The sequence below is a fragment of the Ammospiza caudacuta genome, chromosome 2, assembly GCF_027887145.1.
Source record: "Ammospiza caudacuta isolate bAmmCau1 chromosome 2, bAmmCau1.pri, whole genome shotgun sequence".
Lineage (NCBI taxonomy): Eukaryota > Metazoa > Chordata > Aves > Passeriformes > Passerellidae > Ammospiza > Ammospiza caudacuta.
Window position 1 is genome coordinate 81599672 of NC_080594.1, and position 20562 is coordinate 81620233.

Consider the following 20562-nt stretch of genomic DNA (forward strand, 5'->3'; position numbering starts at 1 on the left):
AGAGAGGTAGGATCTCTGCTAACACATCCATCTCATCAGAAAACCTAAAGTAAACACAGATCTAATGGCAAAGTTACTTTGTATTATAGGAAATGTTTTTGCTATAGCAGAACATAGAGCCTTGTGAGCTACTTTTGTACCTGCTTGGAGCACTTGGTTGAGACTGCACACTGATTTTTCTGGTGTTGAACTCCCCCTGTACACATTACTTGATTCCCCTTAGATGCCAAAGAGCTGAAAGGCTCTGTCTAGGGCTTTCAGCTCCTCAGTCTTAATGGAGCATTCATCTTCTAACATCGCATTCAGACAGTCTTTGGGAAAACTTACCAGTCTTATTCTGGATTTTTTTTCCTTACTTGTTTTTGAATAATTTTTTAATTTTTCAGCTTTATCAGAGACTAAAATTGCTTTCAATGAAGTAATGAGAATTCAGCACTGCTTAAAGGGAAATCGCACAGGGAACTTGCTTCATATGTACGCAAAGTAATACCACAGTGTGGTTCCGTGCCCAGCGCCCAAGGTCTGCTGTGGAAATGGGAAATTTTGAGATATGCAGTCATGTCTTTGCTCAAGGGCTGACATTAGTGCCCCAGCTTCTTATTAAAGGAAATGTTTGCTTCAGAATTGTTTTATCTTTATAAAACAACGGCAGTATGTGTTTCCTGCTTTGATCGGATAAAATATTGCCTTCCTTTGATTAAGATACAGTACTAGATTGTACCCTTTGAGTCACACTGCATATTGGCTACCAATCCAGCCTAGCATGATGATAAATTAAATGGTGCAGGTTGCATTCTTTCACTGTTTATACTTCTAGCTGTTTGTTTTCTGTTCTGATACAGCTGCTGTGGTCCAATATCTGTTTGACTGCTCCAGGATTTGAACATGTAAATTAAGAAATTGCTTTGTTTCAGAAAGTGTTTCTGTTTACCATATATGTGCAGACATACATTTGTGTTTACCATGTATGTGCAAACACTGTTCAGATTTTGGCAGACAAGGTGAGGAACGTGGAACCCAGGTTACAAAATATATTGTTGGATAGTCTTGGCATTAAAAATTAAAGCTTACTTTAGGATAGGTATCTGACTTGTGCCTTCATGAGGGGATTGTAAGCTGTTGGTTAGATGGTTAGTCTCAAATTTTCATGAACTGCAAGTTGCATGGATTCTGCAGGGATATCCATGGACAGGAAGAACCTTTCTTTTCACCTCCAGATGCATTTTTAAATTTTTCTCTTAGCATTCTTACTGCTTTCGTGTAAAATATTGGCATTAGCTAGTGAGTACTGGGTAACAAAAGCCTAAGGCTTTTGCTGCTATTGAGAGACCTCAGACAATGGGCGGTCCTGCTCATGTGTAGTGAAAGAATTGGGTGCAGTAGGTGAGTCCTTTGAGTCCAGGACTCCAGCAGGTAGAGAAACACAACCATCAAGGGTAGTCACATTCCACAGAGTTCATTAATTTTAAGGAATGTTTTTGTGAATATTTAGCATCTTCGGAGTAAAGGCTGGAACCTTAAGTGTAATATGGCAGTGCTTGGACTGACTGTGGGAATGCAGGTCGCTGAAGTGACTTAGTAACTTGAATTGCAAGTGCCCTGCTTGCGTGCCTGTATAATCTGCAGCTGTTTTTATAGGTGATATTTTTAGTCCCCCCAAAAATATGTGGTTGTGAATTTGTCAGTTTAATGGTTTTTTGGAGAACTTGAATGAAGAAAAACACAGCCCAGCAGTTAGTAAGTGTAGTGAGTCATTATGAATAAAATAGGTTATTTCTGCAAACTTAATGCCACAGAACTTCTATTGACAGCAGCAAGCATTTTTGCAGAAGCTACATTTATTTAGCTTTCTAACCCTTTGTTCATGCATTTTAGAAGCATTTTTCCTCTGTTTTGTATATATTTTCCTCTTTATTTTGCATATATTTGCTCGTGCTAATAGTTTATTTTAATCTGCATTTAACAGTCACTCTTTTAAACTTTAAATAGTATATTTCTCTTGTAATAAGTATCTGCCCCTGATTTTTCCTTCTCAGACAATTTTTACATCTCTGACTTATTTTTTTCAAGGATATTGTTTGTATATGACTTTTTTATTTCTTTTTACAAAACCAATCTCATAGATTCATATGATGTAGAATGCTCCTATCTTGTCACTGTGTTTCTGTTTCACTTCAAATGTTGAAATTTAGTGTGCTCTTCAAAATGGGGATGTAATTATTGTAGAGACAGCTATTGCAGTACATCTTTGGGATGGATATGTAGAATGTTCAAACTCTAGAATTCAGTTTTCAGGTTTTAGAGTTTTCTGGGTTGTTTGAAAATTTCATTTTCTAACCCATGTGACTAAAATTAACTTCCTAAATATGAAGTGGGCAAAAACTCAGTTCAGAGTCAGAATATGCTTGTGTCTATAGACATCACAAATTTCTAGTAGAAGTTAATCATGGCACGTGAAAGGACATTCCTGATATTCTTATAGTATAATGAACAAATGGCTGGGGCAAAGGTCTCTGCAAAAAGAGAGAAAGCACAGAAAAGGAGACTAAAAGAGATGAGAGGAAAAGCAAATGCAAGAGGATAAGAAAGAAGTGAAGGGAAAGAAAACGCTGAAGTAGTCTTTCAATAAGAATATGTTTTCCACTTGAAGATGTTGAATCTGATATATGGTACCAAACAGCTAATTAACATAACTAAAAGAGTTAAGAGCCAGTCCTTTTATTTACAGTATGTGGATGGGTGTTTGTACCTGTCCAGTGAAATACAGGAACAGAAATTCCTCCAGTGATCTTGAGCTTCAGGAATAAGGCTTTGATTTTTCACTGAGCAATGAGGTGGCTTAGGTTTGACAGGATCTCTGGCAGTCGTTTACTTCAACCCTGGGTTCAAAACATGTCCAACAAGAATGGGTTATTTTGGGCTGTGTGTCCAGGCTGTATTTCTGAGGATGGAGATTGTAGCTCTGGGCAGCCTGGTAAAATACTGGACCATCATTATCCTGTCTGGAATTGCTCCAGTATATGAAAACCTTTCTTGAAGCATGAAGCCCAAAAGTGGACACAGTGATTTAGGTTTAAGCTCAGAAGTGCTGAGCAATTACTTCTCTTGGCCTGATGACAACACATTGATAATGCTGCCCTGTATATGATTGGCCTTTCCTGCAAGGATAAAATGACACTCAAAGGCTGGCTAACACTCAAAGGATTCTCCAGCTCCTTATCTGCAAATCTGTTTTCTAACCAGCCTATGCCACTGCACAAGGTTGTTCTAACCCATATGGAGACTCCACAGTTACTTCTGTTGAACTCCCTAACATTTCTAATGTCAGCCATTTCATCAAGGAATAGCTGAATGTGGTCCTGCTCTCCAAAGTATTGACGGCTCCCTCCAGTTTGATTTCACTCACCAGCTTGTTGGGAGTGCACTCTGTCCCATCATCCAGGTTGTTTAATAAAGACAATAAATAGTGTTTATCCCAGTATGGATCCCTGAGGGAAGCTGCTAGTAAGTGATTGCCCCTAAAGTTGGTGCTGCTGATCAGAACCCTTTGAGTCCAGCAGTGCAGCCAGATTCCCTCTAATCTGCTTATGCAGTGCATATCTTCCCTGTTTTTCTTTAAGGGCTGAAGAAGAAACCAAGTCAAAGGCCATCCTGAAGTCAGAGTGTACAACATTTGCCATCTTCCCCTTCCTTATCCACAGCACCAGAGTCACTCTTGGTAAATCCAATGGGATGTTAGCAGCTGCCTTGTCCATCGTGTAGCTGGCAATGGCTCCTAGGAGCTTTGCTCTGTAACTTTCCCAGGGATAGAAAGCTATGAGGATCCTCTTCTTGCCCTCCTTGAAGATGGGTGTGACATTTGCACTTACCCAGTCAGGAACCTGTCCTAATCACCATGATATTCCAGTGAGGTAGCCTTGACCACCTCCCTGAGAGCCCTGGGGTGCAGCCTATGTGGTCCTTTTGCCTCCTGTATGATCAGCTGGGCTCAAGAGCCTCCAGAATGTCTTCCTTCACAGCAGGTCTTGCTCCCGTCCCACAGGACACTCAGGGACCTGCAAGGCCTGAGGGCAAAACTAACCATTGAAAACTGACCCAAAAAGACATTGAATGTCCTGGCTTTTTTCTTGTCCTTTGTCACTAGGTCCCTTTTTTCACCACTGGGTCCACATTTTCCTTGACCATGCTTTTGTTGTACTTTACTGTGTCAGTCACATTCTAGTATTATTCTGTGGATGACTTGTCTGACAGAGCTGCTGACAGAGCAGTGTACCCATACAGATATTCTAAAAAAAGGCATTAGTTAACTATTGAAAGACAACTGAAAATAAAGGGAAATTTTCAAAGTACAAAATCATATAAAGAAAGTTGAGGGTGAAGTTTAAAATTAACTGGAATGAATTTTCACACAGTGGAATTGCCTGTACAAATGAGTTTCACACAGCATTTTGAAGGGCACCAGTTTTGACATTTTAAGAAAAAGATACCTGAATGGATATTTGGGTAATACCTATTTGTATTAGATGTGAGCTCTGTCTAAAAAACAAACACTGATTCCTTGAGGAGCATACATCTGTAGTGCCCATGAACTTACTGTTTTAGCAGAAAAGGGCCATCACTAAGTTTCCTCCAGCTCCTCTAGGTTGTTGGATACTGAGCAGTGTCAGACACTAGACTTTGAATTTAGCTGATAGCCACTCTGGACTGGGGTGGTGCTTTCTGTGGTCTCTGTTGACATAATTGGTGAGTACTAACATTTAGGGAACATTTTAGCATTCTCTGATCTCTTTTTAAAATGCACTTGCAGTCTTGGGAAATTCCTTTTTGTACTTTCCTATCTTATGATTGAGTGCACTGTTGCATGTGAATCTCTGTCTCTGAGTCACTGTTTATCACAGGATCAATAAAACCTGAAAAGCATGCCACAGTTGTGGTATTCTCTTAATTTGGTCAGAGTAGAAAGAAATAATTTAAAAGTACTTTTTTTAGAAGAGAAAATAAATTTTTTCTTTGTTTTTCTTCTATCTTCACTTGTAAAACCTGATTTTTTTCAGTGAATATTGCCTACAATGGAATAACTTCAGATGAAGAATAATTTTTGTATGTTGCTTTCTTATAGCATTTTGACTCTTAGAACTTCAGTAATTTCAGTTTATCTCAGTAACGTGTTGTGTCTATTTATACAAGTGTATTTTGTTTGTGTAAAAAGGATTATATGCAAAATTGAGTGTCTGAATGAAATGCACTAGCTCGTGTTCACAAGCTCAGTCTAGGCATCTGGTCATTGTAAAAAGTGCTTGAAGTCTTAGATTCTATGTCATCCTTGCAGTGATGGTTTAAAAACTTAAAAAACATCTTGTGTTGTGATTAAGATGAGGACCCTAAAGGGAGTTTATTTGTAGGGCCATGAAGTTAAATCAAACTGTCATTATTCCCATCTTAGGTACTGTAGTCTTTTGGCAATCCTCTAACACATTAAGTCTGGGTAAATACCGGGAGCTTAGCTTCATAAGTGAAGTGGTTTCCTTAACCTTTTGGGAAAGGTAAAATCCTTGCCATTTGTCCATTTGAATCATATTTTGTTCTGATGTAGGACATTACTGCTCTTCACACTGTTGTGTGCTGTGCTTTATGGAAAGAATCTGCTATTAGATGAAATATGTTGCCTTCTCTTCTGCCTCCAGTCCTAAACATTGGGAAATAAAATACTTTTTGTTACTTGTTCTTATTTGCTAATGAATCTGTTACCTAGAATGCCAGAAGTTACCTAGTGTGTGTTCTGAAGGGAGACCTTTGTTTGCAAAGTGGTGTAACATTTTGATTGTTATGTACTTAAAATTAACTCCTTTTGATTGTTTGGCACTACTGTTGCTGGTATCATTCTTATAACCATCTGGACCTTTCTTTTTGCAGCTTGGGTCCTGTGTTTGCGCTGTTTGTTCCATTTTATTCCTCCATTCCAAGAGTGCAGGTGACACAAGTATTGGGCCACTTTTCTATCACAAACAAGTCTCTGGTCTACATACTGGGTTTACAGGTATGGTATGTACTTACTTGTTCATCTTTCAATAAACTAATAATGTCGTTAGTAGTTAGTATTTCTGTTTGTCTGTGAATTTTGATGCTTCCATGTGCATGATTGAGCATACATTTAGCTAGTAACTATCCCATCAGCTAAAACATATAGAAACATGTGATTCTAATATGCTGAGGTGGTGAGCAAGTGGTCTGTCCTTACCTTGTCTTACATGGGAAAATAAATAGACAGTTCCACAGGTTTTTTTTTTTTTTTGGTCAGTATAATGAATTAGATGAAAAGAGATTAAAATGGAACGTGATCCTAAAGCATTTTTATCTTTTACCTTTCTAGTTTGCTTATATTCTTGAATTTGCTTATTTTTTCCTTGTCGATTAGAGCTCAAATAAAGCTGTAGAATATGGTATTTTTTGTGTTAAGACTGTTAGTAAATAATCAAGATTTTGGCTGAATTTCACTTTTATATAAATTAATCTTACTTGTATATCATGCCTTACCATGTGACAGGTAATTTAGAATAGTGTAACATAGAGCACAGCAACATCATGTAGTGTTCTGTGAAATATGACTAGGAAAATATAGCTACTTGGTATAGAAAGCCAGTAATTATTCAAGAAACAATTAAAAAACCCCAAGACCCAGCAGCCTAGAAATGAATAGACATTTGTGTCACAACCTGAATGATGAGGTGTGCAAATTTATGAGAAATTAGGCTCACTTCTATATATTCTAGGGATTCAAAAATAGCTCTGGCATGTGCAATGGGGAATACACCATAGCTATGTGAAATGTGGGAGAGAGTATTTTAGAATTAGTCAGTTTCAGAATATTGACTTGTGCTCCACATGACCATTTCATTCATCCTCTTTCCTGTTCAGCCTTTGCTTTCCTTCACTTTCTGCTCCAGCACTTTACTTTCTTGGTCTCAGAAATCTTATTTCCTCTCTTCTGAGCCCATCACTTGCACTATTATTGCAGTCTTTGGGAAAGCCATGCTGCTGTGTGGGCTGTTTTCCATCGGGTCTTTTGCCTTTTGCTTCCATGCACACAGCACGTCCAGCTCGGATCAGTGCTGTCACTGAGCCCTGTATCTCTGTGGGATCTCTCCCTGCTGAGCTCTGAACACTTGCTGCCATCACCCAGAGCCTGAGGGGAGACTCATTTGCCTTCTTCTCATTTGGAAACTCTGCCCTTATCTCAAGTCGCTGTTTCCGTAGTCTGAACTCTGGAGGGAAGGTGTTCTCATGGTGCAGTCAGCATCACGCAGAAACATTTTACTGACCATTTTCAGTCCACTTTTCCAGTTGGTAATAACCTTCTCCAGGTGATTAATCACATACTTTGCTAGAAACAATGGGCTGCCATGTTGACTTATCAAGATTTTTAAAAAAAAAATTGCTCCAACTTATTTCTGTGATTTCATGTCAGCAAATATGTCACTGGGTAAGAACTTTATTTCCTTAATTTTGATGCTGGTGCTTAGTTTGTCTGTGACTGCATGTCTGAGAGCTTCACTTGGAGTGCCTGCCTGCTTGGAACTCTTCTCCTGTTGCTGCTGAGTCATTTCCTTTGCTTCAGTCTGTCTTTCAGACCTGTTTTTCTGTGCAGCCTATAACTGACATCCTGTTATACTTAGTAAGCTATATGAAAATAAAATGTATTGTTCTCTAGAAGGAGAACAATTGTTGGATCCCTGTGTTTTTTCCACTTGCTCCTTATGGAATACTTCTTTTTTTTAATGGTAAACTGAATTTTAACAAAGGTAAAAGTCTGACGTCTCTCATTGTCATGATGAGTGCATAACCTATATCATATTGCAACTTAGCGGTTCATATAGCAAGAACTTTGTAAAATAAAAATTTAAATCCCTGCTCTTGTCTTCTAGCTCTTAACCTCTGGTTCCTACATCTGGATTTTAGCCTTAAGTGGATTGGTAAGTCTTACTGTTAAAAAAATCATATGTTACTTAAAACACTCTGTTATGTATGTGAGCAGCACAGTATATTTGGGCTCAAAAAGAACAGAAATTACTAAGTAACACTCTGTGTTGCTAACCAGAAAGTTTTCCTCTTCAATTTCTAAATATGTGAAGCACTGACTAGCTGGTGACAAACTGATAGACAACAAAATTGGTGATTAATATTTTCAGGGTGCTGCTGCTCCCCGCATAAAATTAATTTTGTTGCCATGGATATAGTTGTACACCCACAACTACAAATGAGATCATTGAGGAAATGGTAGAAATGTGTACCCCAGGTTGAGGTTTGTTTTTTCAGATTTCAGCAAGCCTCAAGCTTTGATTCCAAAACTCAGGTTTTAATAACTTTGCTGTGAAGGTTTTTCATGCTTTGCTGTTCTCCAAGGAAATCTATAATATAGCTGTTTCTCACAATGACAGTGGCAGTAAGGGCACAAAATCATGTTCATCACATCAGTCAGATAAAGGAGCTGTGATCTTTTTCCTTTCTGACTCTGTTGTTGGTAAAGTGCTTCGTGCTGGAACAGATTGTGCTAAATTTTTCAGATTGTTAGATACTGATAAGCTTCTTTTTAAATTTTACAGACTTAGAAGTTAGGAGCTCAGGCTGATTTCTTGGCCCAAAGGACTGTAACCTTTTTCAACAGTGGGAGTGCAGCCACTTCCAAGGGAACTCATTATTAAGTTGATGGAGAACTCAAATCATGCCCTTGCTGTATAGAACCTACTAATTTGAATTTGGGTTGAGCTCAGAAGGAAATGCTGCTACAACTTAGTGATTTGATCTCTTACCATTTGCATTGACTGTGAGTTTCTAGCATAACTAATAACAGGAGTGACAGAGCAGCAGTGATGTCTGTTCATGATTTGATCTTGCTATAAATATCGATGAAAGCAGTGCAACTAACAAATCAGAATCCATCTCCCCTGGAAATCAGCCCAAGCCTCTGTGCCCACTGAAGGATCTGTGACTTCCTCCACACACACTACCCTTCCTGTTACTCTGCTGGCTCTTTTAATAGCCCTTCCTTTCTAACAGGTGTTCATTAGAGAGGGAAGGAAAGGAAAGAAATGGAAAGGCATTTTAACTCCCTCTTTCCTGATGACAGAAGCTCTGTGTATACTTGATTATACAGACATATAAAGAGTAACTCATTTTTTTCATAATACATTATACAGTTCTTATTTTCATTCCCTCTTAATATAAAGTTTTATTTTTCTATATAACAAAACTTGCTGAACTTTCTTAGTAATCTTTTTTATAAATGATCTTTCTTTTAATTTAAGATTGACAATATGTTTTACTTAGATGTAAATCCATAGGATTAAATTGAGTTACTTCTGTGTCACAAGATGGCTAAAAAATCATTTCAAGGTTTCATATTGCTTCAGTCAGCATGAATTAAGTCATCATCAATTATGATGTGTTTTCAGTGTCAATTTTTTTCTGCACTCCATGACTTTGTAAGAAGTGCTGCATTTTGAAAAGAAATTCATGTTAGGATTTTCAGCCATTTCTTTTGCATAGCATATCTGCCACACTTCTGTGATTAAGAAGTCTCTTTTTCTCCTCTGTTAGAAATTATAATTTGGTGTCTTTTGCAAAAACTTGATAAAGCAATAAAGTTTCATGGTATATTAGATAATCTAAGGAAGGATATGCAACACTATAAAGGTGCCTTTTAGTACTACAGGTGTAGCTAGTTGATAACACATGTATATGTACAATTACAGAAATAGATTGTCAAATTAATGTTAAGTCATTCTGACAACCTATGTTATGTAATTCTTATAAGTCTTAACATTTTTCTAGCTTACTGCCTTAGTCTTTGTGGACTCAAATTTTCAGGTATTTGTACGGAAAGGATGAGTAAAGGCATGAGCACCAGGTCAGATAGGTGTAATATTTAGTCACTGGTTCATTGCCTGGTAGACACTTCACTGTATTTTAAGCACTGAAGATCACTTAGGCACTCATATTGAGTGCATTATGATGCTGTTCTGTCATTTAGCTTTTGTTACACTTCTGCTTATGTGGAATATTAAAATGGATGGTGCCAGCACAATATTTGAGTTGTTATCAGTTTCCACTTTGTCTTCAGGGTGTTCCTGGTTTATTTAAATTCTCACAATCTGTATTTGAACATGACTAAATGGGATCTGACTTTCTAGTTACATCCTTGCAAGTGTCATGAGACCTCCTTGTGAATTCTAGGCAGGGTATAGAGGTACTGGGAACTCTACTGCCTTGAGTTCTTGTTTTCAGTGGTTTTGAGTGATGCCATCATTACAGATATGCATGTATGAGTCTGTGTGGGCAGGTGGGCATTGATGTAATATGCCTGGTGATAGGGAATTTTTCACAATTTGTGGTTTCGATGGTGAATTTTTCTCAGGTGCAGAAATTACAGCTCATGATTTGTTATTGGAATACAAAGCTCTGCTGTGTCTGTCTTTGTGATAAGGTATATTTTGCTAGATCCAATTTTAAACCAGCACAGGATTACGGTCTTAAAGGCAGTTTCTTTACTGTCCACATGAAACTGGACAATCAATTATTGTACTTTTGGTATGTCAGTTGCTGATATGTTGTATAAAACATGCTGTTTAAATACATTATGCTTATGTATAAGGAAGATAGAATTTATGAAGTAGACTGTAAAGAAATTCACAAATCTGATGTCATCAGTAATCTGTAATCATCTTATGATTGATAGGACTAATTTAGTTTCTTGTGATTTATTTTGCCAGGAATATATGATGCCTGGTGCATACAGACAAAATTTGTTTCTTGTGATAAGAGTTTTTTGAGGTTTGTGCCATAAAATTAGGAAACATACTAGAGATACCCAAAATTCTTTCAGTAGTTGTTTACAGAAGTGCCTCCATGTAGTGCATATCGCTAAGTTAAGTGAAGGCTTGAAACAGTTTCTTCACTATTTTTTTTCTTTAAAATAGTCAAAACACCTTAGGAAGTGATATTCATGTTTCATTGGATGTAGACGTCTTCTCTCCCTTTTTTTTTTCCACCCCTTTAAAATCTTTTGGATTCCCACTTTGCATTTTTCCTTGCCATACTTTTGTAGGATTGAAATTTGAGAAGTGTGTCAAGGCTCATTCATAGCTTGAGCTCATCTGCTTAAAGAAGTCATCTCAGGTTGGTGACCAGCAGAAGACATGTCCCATGAAGGCATGCAGTTCCCTCCACTTTCTAGGATAATGTCATCAGACAGATCACAGGCCATGGGTTTTTCTGAGTAGCTTAGGGCTATATTTGATAGGGGGAAGATATCTTTCAGGCCCTTTCTGTGATTTTAGTGTTTTAGTCTTTCTTCTTTCCTCATGTTAGTTTTTTATTTGTTTGCAAGATGACCTGCACTGCATAAAGTTTAAAATTTGGAACCCACCAAGTCTCCTGTGAGCTGCCTTGAATTTATGTAGAGTTTAGTTCAAACCTTAGGAAATTGAAATTGAGAAGTTTCTAAAACCCTGCTTGACTTGGAGATTTCACTAAGCACAATGCAAGTTTTCTTCATTGTTACTGTGCTATGCTGGAATTTACTTTTCTCAGAATGTATGAAAAGTTGTGTTTTTTCTATTTAGATATTGGAAAATGTAGAGAATCTGTAATTTAGAGCTTGTACTGTAACGGCTTAAGGTTAAGATAGAAAGCTCAGACAGTGTTGAGTGCATGATTTTAATTTCAGTTAGTTCTGGTTTTTTGAGTACATTAGTTATTATTCATAATTTTGAAGTGGCTAGCTTAGTTTTACTAAGACTATAGATACTGTTAAATGCTCTCAAGTGTAATTCAGTAGTACTTTTGAGTTCTGTTTGTTAAGAATTTTATCCATCATTGCTGTTAGTTATTCATCCAGCTGAGGAGTGTTTGTATAGTGAATTCAGGTCCTTTATAATTGGCATATATAGGATAAAAAGTGATTCAGCTGGGAGAGCAAAATAATTAAACCAGTCTTTAATTGTTTTAGTTCCTGTCTTAAAAATACTATTATGTAGGTAATATCTGATCAGATCACATCTGATCAGCTGATCAGGAATAATTGATTTTCTTGTTGTTTTTCTTCCTCTCTCACACCTTTCTTGAGTGATTTTGAAGAATGCATCCTGAATTCTTTGTTGTTTTAAAACATTTTGTATTTGCATTTGTATTACCTCACAGTATAGTGTTCATGTTTAAAATATCATCCCTTCTACATACTTAAAATTCATATTAAATATGTGCTTTCTCAAAGAGAATCTTTGGTCAGAGTCTGTTAATGTATGCAGTTACCTCCACATTTGTGTCCTGCTGTTCATTGTCCTTCATCCTCCAGTTAGTCTGGGTATCCTTCAGTCATCCACATTCAGTCTCATGTAGGACTTTAGTCAAAGTATGATTTTTGAACACTTTGTAACTGTGCTTGTAAGTGGATTCAGGTAAATGTTTGCTAAATGTTGGATCTAGTTAATTTCTGAATATCTGACATTGGTATTACAGTATAAATATCAGTAGTGTTGCTAATATCAGTGATACTACTCACATACTAAAAATTCTGCCCATGCTTAAGTACTTACCCAAGTAAAACCATGTGTTTTGTGTGTAATGGATGTGATTCCCCTTTCCTGATAGAACTATCTCCCAAAGAGCAGGTACTCAGTTCTCAGAATCACTGAGGGTAGCACCTGGTCCAGCCTCCCTGCTCAGGCAGGGCCACCCAGAGCAGCTTGCCCCAGGACCGTGTTTTGATGGCTTTTGAGTATCTCCAAGGATGCAGACTCTACCACCTCCCTGGGCAACCTCTGCTGGTGTTCAGTCAACCTCACAGTGAAAAAGTGTTTCCTGATCCTCAGAGGGAGCCTCCCATGTTTCAGTTTGTGCCCATTTCCTCGTTTCCTGTTGCTGGGAACCACTGAGAAAAGCCTGGTTTTGTCCTCTTCATTTCCCTTCAGGCATTTCTTTACTTTGGTAAAATCCCCTGGGCGTTCTCTTCTCCAGGCCAAACAGCCCCTCTTCTCTCAGCCTCTCCTCATGTGAAAAATGCTCCCAGTTCTTTGATCATCCCTGTGGCCCTTCACTGGACTTGCTCCAGCAAGTCCATGTACATTGACACATGTGCTGAATCCTGCCCAAAACTATCGTGCAGTATTTGTGTGTGGACAGTGCTCAGTGTTCAGCTGAGTGACTGTAAGTGACTTGATCTGAGTGCCACTACATTCCACTGACTTTATTGACCTAATGCTCCCTGTGGTGGGAGCTGTGACACCCTGCCCACGTCAAGGTGTGAACATGTGACAGCTGACTAAGCTACCAGCACTTACTCCTGCATCACTTAATGCATCTGTGTAAAAAAGGAGTTGATTCATCTGGAATACAGGGGATGTTGGTTTGGAAATGAGGTTGTAATTGTCTGGGGAGGGGGGAAATGCAGATATTTCCAGCTCTGGAAGAAGGAGAAAGTAGTGAGAAAGGACAGGAAAAGGTAATAACATGTCGTAAGGCACTTTATCTGTAATATCTATGGCTTCTGTAGAAAAATGGATATTGGTTTTCAGTTTGTATTTCACTTCTAAATTTCTCTTAGATCTGAGGAAGTTTCTGTGTCCAAATTATGGTCTGTTTCATCAGCTATACCAACTGTTTTTTAGGAATTAGATTGTTCTGTCAGTATTTGCTTTTTTTGGCAGCAGTGTTGCCCTTTTTCAGAGAGGGAATCCATGAGAGTAATTCAGCTGTGTGTGTACTTTGGAGACATCTGCCAAAGGATGAGTTACATCCTAAGAGTGCCCATTTCTCTCTGGTGACTATGACACCAACTTTAAATAAGCAGCTTATTAAGTAGGCTTTTAAATTACAGATATATATTTTGGGTCAAATTAATCAAATCCTGATCTTGTAATTAAAGAGATTTGATTAACAATGTGTTAATCATCACCTATAGAACACTGGCTGAGACCAAGGGAACCTATGCTTAGGACACCAGCACAAGTTAAGAGTAGCTGTACTGTGCTGAAATGGCAGTACAGTCATGCTTGCACATACACAATGTTTTTTAGCTGATAATGCCAATGAAGCACTGATAAACTCTGAAAAAAATGTTTCAAGGTATCTGGAAAATTTATGAGCCAAATCAACAGGAAACAAAATTGAAGAAAAATATTTTAGTATCTGTATAATCTTATTTTTCTTTCAGGGTAACTTTTACAAAAGGCTGTTTATAGTATTTGCAACAATTTCCAAAAAGGAAACCCAAACAAAATAATCTGTTAGAATTGTAACAGAAGTTGAAAATACATGTGTAGTGGGGTTTATTTGTTGGGTAGTTTTGTTTCTTGGGTGGTTTTCACACAATATCTCTTGGTTTGATAAATGCTTTCTCTAATGAAGATAAATACAGAATCCTGACATAAATTTCAACCCATCTTTTGAGTCTAATTTTTAGAATTTAGAACATACTAAGGATTAAGCAGATAAAATAGATATAAAAATGTCACTTCACCTTAAGAAAACTATTTGCTTTTTATTTGTTGTATCTGAAAATAGCCAAGTCTTGAGTACATATGATGAATGTATTTACATTTTTCCGAACAGAATAATCGAGTATTTGATGTCATGTTCTGTTAGTTAAAATAATTTTCAACATAATTCTCTACACCAGTCTGTTTACTTTTTTTTCTGTTTGATTTCCTTTTTTGGTATTAAGCAAGTACAGTGAATTTAAATATTTAAAATTTAAATACTATTCCAGCTACTTGTGGAGCATATGTATCTTTGCAATTTAAAATACTGGAGAGCTTCTATGTTTGATTTACCTAATTGCAGAGAAACTACAGCTACTTCCTTTTTCTCAAAAATGTACAACTTTGGAAGGACTTGAGGGAAGGGGAGGGGAAGTCAGGCTTTATATGGGGGCAGGACAAGGTTAGGAAACTTCATGTGAAGAATCAGTAGTAAATCACAGCGTGAAGAAACTGAAAATATCTAAGCACACTTTTATTCTGCAGTGTGCCAGAGAATTTCCAGCATCCTCCATTTCCTCTTCTTAGCACTGTACAACATACAATATGGTGGAAGATGTGACTAACAGAAATTAAGATGCACCTTATGTTGCTGGCCACAAATTCTCCATTTTAACAGTGTGAACATAACCACAACGTTTTTTTGTGGTGACTTTTGGCGGCTAAAATACAGTGGAAGCTCCTCTGTTTGGGGGAAGTAGCCCTTTAATCTGATGTACAGTGCTGAAGTTGGAAGATAATGAGGTTATTTTATCTTCATTGAATAAACAATGTTGCTTTATGTTCTTAAACACTAAAAATTCACTCAATGTCATTAACAAAAACAGTGTAAAAAGTTGCTTTTTACTTTGTCAAAGCTTATGATTTTTAAAATTATATCTATCAAGTTCTGCATATGAACCAGCTATAGAGGAAGTTCTTTGGAAACACTTGACATTAAGATGAGAGTATGACACTGAGCCAGACTGAATCACGAGACTTTTTTTAACTACAAATGTCTCCATTCTGTGTTTATTGGAAATATGGAAATAGCTATCTTGTCCTCACTAATTGAAAATTATTGAAAATTTGATATAACTGACAACAACATTTTAAAGTTTCTTATACTTCCATATAATAGCTCTTCATTTTAGCATGTCCATAAACTTTTAGCCTTATGAAGCCTTTTCTCCTGATTAAGTGTTCTGGAATGACTTGCTCTCTACAACTACCTAAAAGGAGATTGTGATGAGGTGAGGGTCAATCTCTTTTTCAAGTAAGATAAGTGGAAAGTCCTTTAAGTTGTGCCAGGGAAGGTTTAGATTGAACATTAGGAAAAATTACTCTCCAAAAGGTTCATCAAGCACTGGAACAGGCTGCCCAGGGCAGAAAGAAGTTGAGTCACAATCTCTATTGCTGTTTAAAGGACATGTAGATGTGGCATTTAAGGACATGGTGGTCTTGGCAGTACTGGGTTAACAACTGGACTTGATGATCTTAAAGTTCTTTTCCAACCTGAATGATTCTACGCCCAGCCATCTCCACTAAGAAAAATACAAGAATGCTTTTACTGATGCAGCTGTTAATTCAGGCTTGCAGTATGCCTTCCCTTCTGAGACAAACAAGTTCCAAAGCACTGACACCAAAGATAGGCTGCTGTTGTCTCATTGCTCTATTTTCTGTCTTGACTTGATAAATGATGATTCTCTTTGTGGTTAGTATGTTCAGACACGTGTCTAGATTTGTCATATATTCAGGGAGATGTAGATTTTCCTATCACCACTTGCTTTGTTTTGTTCTTGTGACTTTTTGAACCTGTTCAAGATTTTTGAAAACATTAGACCTTTTCAAAGGTGGTAAGAGAGAGCAGAGATGAGTTCTAGAAGGGACATTTGAAAGAAGTGAAGGAATGTTGGTGTGATGTTGGATGAAGTATTTTGAGTGGGACTTCTTTCCCTGCTTAGTTAACCCCTGTACAATCGGGTGCAGAATCCCTGGAATGAAAAGGCTCCTGGCTCCGTAGCCTAATGATACTACCTATGTCCACACCTAACAAGGTGGGAGGAAGGGAGACAATTTATATGTTCTAGTGCTGCTTGTGCATTTCGCATTGACGAAAACAATGAGATTAAATGTGTATGTAATATTTGTAATCTGGTTCAGTAATTCTCACTCCCCCAGAACTGCTTTTTCAGTTACTGTGCAATCTAGGTTTTCTTGAGTGAGGGGCCTATCTACCTAACTCCCTCAGGATCAGGGGATTTGCTTCTGGGGGACCTTCTTGCTAGGCAGACACCTCAAGCAGTACATACCAAAACCAAGTGAATTGCAGAAGTGATAAGAATTTTCTTCCTTTTGTTTTTGGTGATTATAGCTATGTCTTAGTTTCCAGCTGATGTGCACAGTTTTAGTCATGAGTTTACAGTCATCTGGAACAGTTTCACTAGAGCTGAGGAAAGCATCTCTGAGGTCGTGAAAAAGCTTCTGTTACAGTGCCCTGTCCAGTTAGGATCTTCCTTTGAATACAGAAGAAGATTTAATTAAAGGCAGCCTTCACTCTGATGTGATTATGGCCTTTATATCATTTACCTCCTTTCTCATAGCATGACTGAAAGACTGAAGAGGTTAAGACCAGTTTAGAGCTGTTCTTTCTCATTTTAGAATGACAGCCTGTGCTTGGGCTGTCAAGCAACCAGCAGCTTGGGCTCTACATCCAATTGTGAGTTATAAAATGAAAGTAATATAAAACATAAATCATTGTTTCCAAAAGCAGAATGTGTTTTTGCTAAAAGTCTCGCTACCTCATTGGGTATTTAACAATAACCTTGTTAATAGTCTGAAAAATATCCCCACTCCTAAAGAATGTTGGTTTTTCCTATACTGTCTCCCTTTGTATAATCAGCAATGCATTTAATGTCTTTATACAAATGTCAGTGAAACACAACAAATGCCAAATAAATAAATACACCAGATTCAGAGTTTCTATATGCTTTTCACGTAATTTCATTGCTGGGATATGTTTACAGATTTGTTGAGGTTCAGATCTCTTCCTGTTCAATTCACTGTGCTGTGACAGCATATTTTTTGTGGCATAACACACAGTAAGGAGTCACAAATGCTGAAATGTGGCATAACGCAGAATGCAGATGGGACTGCTTTGGGCTCAAGTGCTGTGGCTTCACAATGGCATTCAAAATAATGGCTGAGGGATGACTGTAATTCCATTTATGGGGCTTATAATTTCTCTTTCTCCTGCAGAATCTGAAATGAAATCAAGCCCCAAGGCAGGCACAAACACAGGGAATGTGGTTTTTTTCTTATAGGTAGGAGAAGGGCCTCATGAAAACTGGCTTTTTCAGTATCACAGTTTTTAATGAATTGGTTTTCAAATTTTTTTTTCCCTCCTGTAAGGCAGCTGGGCTTCTTTTGGAATGAGTGTGTGCATAGTCTTAGATTTAACTTCAGTTCCGCTGGTTTGCTTTTATTTTTACTAGAAGGAGAGATTCAGGTGGTGGGGACAGAAGCCTTAAAGGGGTTTAGTGGGTTTTTTTTGAAGGGGTGTGTAGAGTGCTTCAGCATTCTCAAGAGCTGTCTTAATCTTCTCAGGTCAGCATGCAGCATACCCTGACCAGCTCTTTTACTAGAAATTAAAATTTTGTTTTCATTTTGACCAGTTTTAGAAAGGGTCATTTTCAAGGCTTGGGCTCAATTTCCAAAACAAGCAAAAAAAACCCTTGAACCTTTATGAGTCACAGGCAATGCACCACACAGATTTAAAAAAGCAATTTGTAGTTGTAGGGAAGTAAAGAAATCCCCTGTTTGTTCTCTGATTCTTGACTGAGAACTGTGAGTAAATACAGTAAAAGTGCTTAAAAAACCAGAAAGACCGACTGTTACCTGCAACCAAATTCAAAGTAAATGTGGTGTACGTACGTTTTTTGGTTTTCAGGGGTTTTTTAAACATTTTATTTTTGATTTTAGATTTCTGGGATGTGCTACAATAGCAGTATGTTAAAAGTTCATCGAATTCTTTGTGTACCCAGATGGGTAGCAAAGATATTTTCTTGGACTCTTGAACCAGTCTTCTCATCTGCGGAGCCAACGAATGAAGTTCGAGTGGGAATGGGAGCCACAGTTGACATCCAGAGGCAGCAGAGAATGGAGTTACTGGATCGTCAAATCATGATGTCTCAGGTTGCCCAAATGAGGCGGCAGAGGCAGCAGCAGGTATTGCTATGCATTCTTTAAGGATTATATTTTTTTGCTTCAAAGATTTTGCATTGTTCCTGTTTCTTAAAATAATTTTTTAATTTTTCTCCATCAGTCTTTCATACACTGTTATACTGCTGATAGCCATTTAAGTGGTTTGTATAGCTTTGTATATTAAAACTGCTTCACAAGATGGGAGCAGGATGTCAGACAATCTTGTGGGGATATCAGTACTCCTGGCATTCTGTCACAAAAAGTGAGGCTGAAAGGTAAAGTGATTGCTTCTTGGTGTCTTTAGTGAAAGCCGTTGTGTAAAGTTAGAAAGTCAAAATGCTCCTTACTCTTTTGAGTATCTGTCTGGTCAGCAGCCTTTTCAGAGAGGCTGAAAATTTTCTATGAAATTCCTTTGTTTGTAGGTGTATAGGTTGTTTCTTAAGGGCAGAAATTAAAATCTCTAAGTTACAGAGGTAAACCACAAGTGACTTTCTTTTTGCCATGTATAATCCTCTTGGTTTATTTCCTTATTGAACAGAATAGCAGAGTCTTTTTATTTTCTCTGTTTTATACAAACTAACAAATACAGATATTCTCAGTCTTTGTGTTGTAGGGCAGCAAAACAAGGCAGGTGGTGTCTTAATTCCTCTATCTTAGATATGTTCTCTGTCTTCACTGAGTTTTCTTTGCCTGAAACACAGTTGTGTACTGATACACGAGTTCTTTTTGTGTTGGGGGTAGTGCAGTGCAAACAGACATAGCTGTGTTATCCTTAATGCATTCCCAGAATTAGAGGTGTGATGGCATAAAGCTTTGGCCTGCAGCTGGAGTATCAATCTTTGTTTCTAGTCCCTGATAACATTATTCTGGTTTTCTTATTTCCTTAACATTTCAATATGATGAAATTATTCCCCAAGCAGAAACTTGTAATCTATTTTTCTCCATTCCTATTAGAACGCTGATCAGTTTTAACATAAGAACTGAGCTAGAAATTACTCAATTCTTGAACGTTGCCTTTGTAATAGAAAATGAATTGAAACTGTATGTTGCACTACAAGCAGCTGTGAGGAGTGCAGCCGGGTTTCTTCAGATGTGAGAAAGAAGCCACTTCCAGTTATGAAGGACAGTCTTTCTAATATCTCTTTAATTACAAAAAGTGGTAAATAAGTTCAGAACGGTAAATGATAAAAGAACTGTTGATAACATTTTCTTCTCATCTTGTCCTTTCCCTAGGCTATGAACAATGAAAGTGGAAAAATGTCTTTTCATGTTTGACTTCAAATAGAATTCTTTAAAAAGATGGAGGGGTTTGACTAAAATGCAGGAACACTGTTTGAACATCAGTAAGATGCTTCCCTTTACAAGTTGCTGAAACACTTTCAAGTTACCTTCATGTTTAGCCTTTAACTTGAGCACAGCATTTATTTAACTGGTAGTGCTAATCTGTGAAACCCATGATCAGAAGGCCATAGGATCAATGTATGAATGTTCCATAGAGGCTCTGCAGAAAAGGTGTGTCATGAAAGCTTTGGACCCACCTGGTGTTTTTTAATGACTCATTCACAGAATTTACTGGTCATCAGCTAAATCGGAAAAAGCATCACTCACAAATGTTGCTGTGCAGTGGTAATAATGAAAAACAGACTATTTTCATCTCAAAGTAATATTTGAAAAGTTGAAAACCATTTTCTGGATTGGTGTACTTGGGCCTTTAGAAATTTGGCAAGGTGTAATTTGAAGACAGTGGAGTGGAAGAGATCATGCTAGAGATGAAAAGAATTTAGATGATAATTTTACCTGTGGGAGTGAAGCTATAAAGAATGCAGCTCCATTTCTTAGATAGTTTTTT

The 20562-nt window shown here is 37.5% G+C and overlaps 1 protein-coding gene across 1 annotated transcript in view; it reads left to right on the top strand.

Annotated features, from left to right (window-relative positions):
* UBAC2 (UBA domain containing 2) overlaps positions 1-20562 on the top strand; it is an 87901-nt gene that overhangs the window by 51686 nt on the left and 15653 nt on the right. The window contains exons 5-7 of the mRNA XM_058824760.1: positions 5914-6037; positions 7923-7970; positions 18492-18737. Of these exons, the coding sequence (XP_058680743.1) occupies positions 5914-6037; positions 7923-7970; positions 18492-18737 (418 nt within the window). The remainder of the gene's footprint in view (positions 1-5913; positions 6038-7922; positions 7971-18491; positions 18738-20562) is intronic.